This window comes from Aphanomyces invadans (genome assembly GCF_000520115.1).
Source record: "Aphanomyces invadans strain NJM9701 unplaced genomic scaffold supercont1.7, whole genome shotgun sequence".
NCBI classification, from domain to species: Eukaryota; Oomycota; class Saprolegniomycetes; order Saprolegniales; family Verrucalvaceae; genus Aphanomyces; species Aphanomyces invadans.
In genome coordinates, this window is record NW_008580152.1 from 58,728 (window position 1) to 65,235 (window position 6,508).

General features: G+C 53.1%; 2 protein-coding genes across 2 annotated transcripts; both read left to right on the forward strand.

Moving 5' to 3' along the window:
• Positions 1 to 136: 136 nt before the first annotated feature.
• On the forward strand, positions 137 to 780 carry H310_04318 (hypothetical protein; the record flags this gene model as incomplete). Its single annotated transcript, XM_008868627.1, has 3 exons — positions 137 to 301; positions 348 to 470; positions 529 to 780. The coding sequence occupies 3 exons, from the start codon at positions 137 to 139 to the stop codon at positions 778 to 780; spliced, it is 540 nt and encodes a 179-aa protein (XP_008866849.1).
• Positions 781 to 2,352: 1,572 nt separating this feature from the next.
• On the forward strand, positions 2,353 to 5,738 carry H310_04319 (hypothetical protein). Its single transcript, XM_008868628.1, has 10 exons — positions 2,353 to 2,992; positions 3,044 to 3,156; positions 3,215 to 3,319; positions 3,361 to 4,431; positions 4,498 to 4,564; positions 4,617 to 4,853; positions 4,910 to 5,091; positions 5,133 to 5,311; positions 5,360 to 5,455; positions 5,510 to 5,738. The coding sequence occupies exons 1-10, from the start codon at positions 2,371 to 2,373 to the stop codon at positions 5,616 to 5,618; spliced, it is 2,781 nt and encodes a 926-aa protein (XP_008866850.1). The 5' UTR covers positions 2,353 to 2,370; the 3' UTR covers positions 5,619 to 5,738.
• The last annotated feature ends 770 nt before the right edge of the window (positions 5,739 to 6,508 follow it).

The window sequence follows — 6,508 nt, forward strand, 5'->3', positions numbered from 1 at the left end:
CACTACCAAACGAAAGCCAGCCTATCGGTTTACAATCGCAGCCGACGTTGACCTCCTAAAAGTGGTCGTATTGGTGGCCCCGTTCGATGCGGGCTATGGGCAAACAACTGCTAGGTGGGATGAGATCGGTGACAACATGAGAAGCATCCATGGTGAAGCCATCACAGCAATCTGCTGCCGCAGGCGGTTCGACGACTTGCTGGCCGCATTCAAACAGGCCACTCTGAAGGCCCTTCGTTCGTCAGGCACGGAAGAGGAATACAACAAGCGTGATCAGCTCCTGCAGGGCATCGTTGACTTGGTAATTGAACAATGTGCGTATCTGGCTTGAACGACATGACTGTTAGATTGATGCGGCAGCTACAAAGAAGAATACGTTAGAGCAAGTTCAAGATAAGCGAGAGACCGATGGCCACCTCATCCATGAGGCGGCGATCGTGAGTATGAAAAGAAAAGCTGTCGACGACGAAGTGTCGCCACTAAAGGGGGCGGAGGCGGACGAAAAACGACGCGTTACTGCAGTGAAAGAGGCTGCCTGTGGTTGCCACGTTTACCGAGATGAAGATGATGCTGGAATCAAACAAAATCAAAGCAGAAGAAGTTGCGACCAAGAAGGAAGAAATCATGCTCGCCCAGCAGAAGCTGGAACTCGAACGCGCACGATATGAACTTGACAAGGCTGAGCGTGAAAACCGTTTTGCACTTGAAAAGAAGGAGCGCGAGGTGCAGATGGAGTTCATGCGTAGCACAATTGAAATGATGCGTGCATTGACAAAATAGATATATGTCGATATGTCGATTTATATTGTTGGGTGTGATCTTCATGAACAATAGCGTCCTTGTTGTCTTTCATCTGCATGAATAGCATCGCGGAAAATTGTACTTCATGGACGCGATGTATTGTACGCCTTATGCTGTGTGGATTTTACATGGAGATACTCCTCAGCAGGTGGAGACACAACACCAAAGTAGCTGGAAATTTGGTTGCCTCGCTTCATACAGGTATGGACATTTATCAAAATGACTGCCACGGCATACTACAAGCCAACTGCTTGAAGCCACAGCTTCTGTCCACCCTTGTAATCTACGAATGTCCGCAAGTTGCGAACTACACCAAAACCCCACTCTACACTCACATGCACAGACCTCATTTGCCGATTAAATTCAGTTTGATACTCATCGAAACGTGCACCTTTGAATCCACACACAATCACATCATTGATCCCATAAGCGGGATCTCCGTAAATAACGTACCTTACATCGCCTACCTTTAGCTTTGGCGCCAAATTAGCCACAATATTACTTCTCGCTAGTAAATAAGCATCATGTCGGGAGCCTGGCTCGGGTCCATAAAGGTGAACAATTATTCCGTCAGGGGACGTCACCACTTGATACTTCACAGCATGCTTCCTCTAAACAAAACAATTACACACAGCATAAATCAAACTCCCAATTCACCTTATGCCCATTTTACACTGTCTTTTGCACACGCTTTCCAGGGCAACAAATCCCGCGCACTGTGCCGTCAATGAATCCAATGCATGTTTGAAGGGGGGCGCCTTGCGCATGTATAGCGTCTGAACACTTCCGCATCCATGCAGCGTCAAGTCCATCGTCGTCCCAGGACAGCAAATGGCCAAACATGTCGTATATGTGTTGCAAGACGTGGCACGCAATGGCAGAGAGTGCCTCACGGCTCCGACCAAAGAGCAACACCATGGTGCCAAGACGGTGTGGCCACGTCAGACGGTTCAGTATGATACAAAGGGCTTCCACGCGTGGTGCTTTGTAGCGGCTGGCAGTGACGACAGGGTCAGGTAGCTTTAGCAGTCGTGCAAGTAACATGATCTCTTGCTTATTGAAACGAAAGTTAAACTCGCAGTCTTGGTTGCTCTGACTGTTTATGTCGAAGCGATGCGCAGGGATTGTTATTGCTCGGGACCCATTGGCAAGATACTCCACGAGCCCGGCGACGAGAGGAAGGACCGTCTGTCCATTCTCCATGGGTGAATGTGCAAAATCCTCCGTGGCAAAAACAACAAACCAATAAATTTCCTTGTTGCAAATTTCGAGAAAAGTCCACAAGGAAATTCACGTTTGCAAAATCATCACTCTAATGAAAATATACTCCATATGCAAAGGAAGGCGCAAACATTCACGGGTGACGTGATCGTTCGACTCTGGAGAGAACATTGCGGATCATGCAATTTGGGGTGGGAATAGCACAAGAGGGGTCTTGCGAAGTTCATGGATAGTTTTCGTCCAGGATAAAATGATCAAATTGGTTTTTTGGTTTTTCGGCAATTTGACAAATATGGAATATTTTTGTCCCGAGAGTGATGGTTTCGATGGCGGAATTCTTCGATCGAGATGTTTGATGGGACGGTGGGCCGCCGGCCGCGCGTGAGCTTGGCAGGCAAGAGACCATCCGCGAAGGAGATGTCCAAGCACGACTTTGTTGCAGCTGCACGGGAAGAGCGTATGAAACGAGCCCAAAACCGCCTCCTCCAAGAGATGAGCATCAAGCTCCAAGCATGGTTTCGGGGATGCCGCTCTCGCAACCTCACTCGCATCGCGTTCCAGCAAGCCGTCACTGCGAAATGCAACGACATCGAAACTCTCCAACGATTGTACACCTTTGAGGTTCCGGTCCCCGTGCTCACTCGTCTTCTCCAAGAGACCATATACGTTGGGCAGCTGTGGCCACCGACGAACGATGGTTCCGTGCCCAGCGCTGTCCTACGTTTTGTGCAACAATCATGGGTCACACTCCAGTCCGAGTGGGCGAAAACCCCGTCGAGTATGCGGGAGTGGAGCTGCCGTATATCGTCACTCTGCTCGCTTGTGTTGCGCCATCGACCGACAGACTTGGCGGAATTCATTCCAGTCGTCGCGCACTCCCTTCCCCAGGCGCTGTACCGCTGGTCCATCTTTCCATCGTATGGATTTTTTGATGCCGTAGTGGAAGCATGGACGAGAGATCCCCACCACCGTACGTGTACCCCGCCCTTCGTCGACTGTCTTTGATTCCCTCGAGTTGCAGAGTTTCTGCAGCTCGTTCCACACGTCAGCTCGCTGGTGCACACATATGCGCTACACGCCAAGTTTGCGACCGTTCTCATGTCGCTGCCGCTGAGCGCCCAGCAACCCACCTTGGTACTTTGTGCTCAATGGACAGCTCAGCTTTGCTCATCCAACCCCATCGATGCACTAGAAACCTTGGCTTGAACAATCGTTCCTTCACCTGCCAGCCACATCCTCGTGGGTGACATCGCCATGGAATCAAGCAGTCGTTGTGGGAAACTTGGCCGACCTCATCGTAATCTGCCTGAATAATTCGTCCCTCATTTTCTGATGTAGAGTTCGCCAGGAGGCCATGCGAATACCTCTGGGCTCGAATTGCTTGCGACGTACGCATCTGACGCGATGTTGTCGTTTGCATTTGGCCAGCAACAACACGCTGATCACCGTGGACCCACCGCGGCCGTGATCGCCGCTGACCCGTCGCTGTGCGAGGCCGTGCAAGCCCAAGTTCAGCTGCTCGCGTCGCGGTCGTTTGTGCTAAAGGTGTGGTCGGCAGCACTTTCAGCGTCCTCACCGGTCTTCCTCCACTCGATCGCTCAAATCTTTGCTTCGATGATCATCCTGCTGCCCCCGTCGAGTCCTGCGTTGTCGACAGTGCTCTTTACCTTGTCCAGTTCGACCATGCTTTTGCAAATGTTTGAGAATTTGAGTCCGTCGCCGGCGTACTCGCCGCACTGGGTCGTCTTTTGTGCATCCTTGGGGCACTACCTGCACACTGCCGACGATCAGCATTTTTCGAGCCACTTCCCTCCCCGCGCCGCCCTCACCGCCCTCTTGAACCAAGCGCTGTACGGCCTCCTGTGGGTTGAATCCCTGCCGGCATATACACGTGCTTTTGAAGCTCAGTTGACGCACATGATCCATGTGTTCAACGAGCTCTACGTCCGCCACGCCCGCGTTCCGTTTTGCCCAAACGAGCACTGGCTGTGGCCGACTCTGGCGATTCCGACGGACATCATGCAATCGCTCGACTTGGACGACGACGAGCCGCTGACCGTGCAAGTCTGCTTTGGCACGAACAGCCGCGTGAAGCTCCAATTTGTGCTGACGACACTGCCCCAAGTCGTGCCGTTCGAAGCGCGAGTGTCCCTCTTCCACTCGTACTTGCTTCTGGATAAGCAAACCGTCCCGAGTCGACACGTGTTTGCGTCACTGATTCCACTCCGCATTCAACGCGATCGCATCGTGCAAGACAGCTTCCAGGGGTTCCAAGCGGTCGAATCGCTCAAGGGCCGCATGCAGATCACATTTATCAACGAACAAGGGCTCGAGGAAGCGGGCGTCGACGGCGGCGGTGTCTTCAAGGAGTACATCGACACGCTGACGAAAACCGCGTTCTCCACCGAGGTGCGCCGAACGATCTGTGCAGGTCTTTGTCGTCCAGGGCGCTGCTGCTCATGCGGGGGTGCCTAGTTTCCGTATTTTCGAGCAACCGACGATCGGTTGCTGTACCCAAATCCACTCGCGCACGTGGTGTCGGGTGCGTTGACTGTGTGCATGGAGTTGCAAGTTGGCGTTCATGCTCGACGTAGACGACGCCGTCGCGCACTTTCGTTTTCTCGGCCGCGTCCTCGCCAAAGCCGTCTACGAAGAAATCCTGATCGAGCCGCAGTTTGCGCTCTTCTTTTTGAAAAAGCTGCTTGGCCACTTCAACACGCTGGACGACTTGCGGTCGCTGGATGCCGAGATGTACCGCCATATCGTCGAGCTCAAGTCGAATCGAGACGTCGAGGCGCTCGGCCTCACGTTTACTGTGGCGTCGGGACCGAGTGCGCATGAACTTGAATGTTTGCTTGACGCCGTATTGAACTCGTTGTGTCGGCAGGTTCTGTGCATGAATTGGAGCCGGGTGGAAGTCTCGTCCCAGTCACCAACGACAACGTGATTCGATACATCCACAAGTTGGCCGATTTCAAGCTGAACGCGCAAATTGCAGCCGCGAGTCGGGCGTTTTTGCAAGGATTTCACGACTTGATCCCGACCACGTGGCTCCACTTGTTTAGCCCCGTACGTGGGAGAAGCGCTGAAGTGTGCTAAGAGGGCAGTAGGCGGAGCTCCAAATGCTCATCGGGGGCTCCAACTACGACGTGAATGTGGACGACTGGCGAGCCCACACCAACTACGGCGGCGGGTACCATCCGTCCCAGCCCTTGATTCAATGGTTTTGGGAGATTGTCACGGAATGCACCCCAGCCGAACGCGGGGATCTCCTCCGCTTCATCACGAGGTGCGTTGTTCACCATGGTTTTGTTGCTTCTGCATGGCGGAATTGTAGCTGTTCGCGGCAGCCGTTGCTCGGATTCAAGCAGCTCAGTCCATGGATATGTATCCAGCAAGTCCGTGTGCAGGACGACGACCGGCTGCCGTCGAGGTAAGCCATCATGACCACAGTGCCGAGTCGGGACGGTGCACTCACGTGCTATAGTGCGACATGCATGAACCTGCTCAAGCTGCCCACGTACTCGACAAAAGAAATCATGCGCGCCAAGCTGCTGTACGCCATTCAAGCGAAAGCGGGCTTTGAACTGTCGTAGCCGAGTTCGTGTAACAAGCTCGTCTACTTTGTTCGTGCTACGTGAAGGACGCTGGATGCATTCAGCGCAGTCGACAGAACGACGAGGTAGTGCCACCACGGGAATGCCCTCGACGTCGAGACAACACACTTACTTCATGGCATCTCGCGACCCATCAAGACAGAGTGTTAGATTCAAGGTCCGCATTCGAAACAGCCCTGTAAAGGCCATCAGTCGTCCATGGTCACCACGGGGATGTGAAGGAGGATGGAGTTTACAGGAATTCTTGGAATAAACCATGTAGCTTTCGTGCCTTGGAAGGGCCACCGCGGTCGAGTTACACAGGCGCAGTCAGCGAAAGGAATGCACGTTGCCTTGTGGCGAGGTGTGGTTTGCAACGAAGTGCTCGATGGTGTCCCATCAAAGCAGGTGTGGCCATCTTGAAGAAAACGACGCGTTCGTTTCTTCCATGCATGCCACACAACACCTGGGTTATTCGCGGCGCGAATAGTTTCTAGGAGACGCGATGTCTCTGTTGCGATGGCCTCTCGGATCTGCGGGTACTGAAGCAACTCTTTGGGGAGTTTCCAAAATCCTTTTCCCATCGTTTGATTGACGTCTTCTAGCACTACCGAATGGATCGCGTGGTCGCCAGCAACGTCAGGCCGCTGGTACTCACTGGAGACATAGCAGTCTCGTACCAGGTGCGTATCGACCAGGATGTAGTCCAGTCGAATGGTGCTGTGTGGACCTGAATAGGTCCTATCGTCCGAGTGGTGCATGCGCCATGCGTTCGTTACCCAAAGGGCAGCAAGCCACTCAAGGCAATCGACGCGCCCGACAGTGTGGCTGTGGTCCGCATCGAGGTACAGGTACATCGGTAGGTTGAGGTCGCCCATGATGAAATGAGT

Coding starts and splice junctions, on each gene's coding strand:
- H310_04319 (XM_008868628.1), top strand. CDS start 2,371: ATGTTTGATGGGACGGTGGGCCGCCGGCCGCGCGTGAGCTTGGCAGGC. Junction 4,565..4,616: donor ACTCGCGCACGTGGTGTCGG/GTGCGTTGACTG, acceptor TGCTCGACGTAG/ACGACGCCGTCGCGCACTTT. Junction 5,312..5,359: donor CTCCTCCGCTTCATCACGAG/GTGCGTTGTTCA, acceptor GCGGAATTGTAG/CTGTTCGCGGCAGCCGTTGC.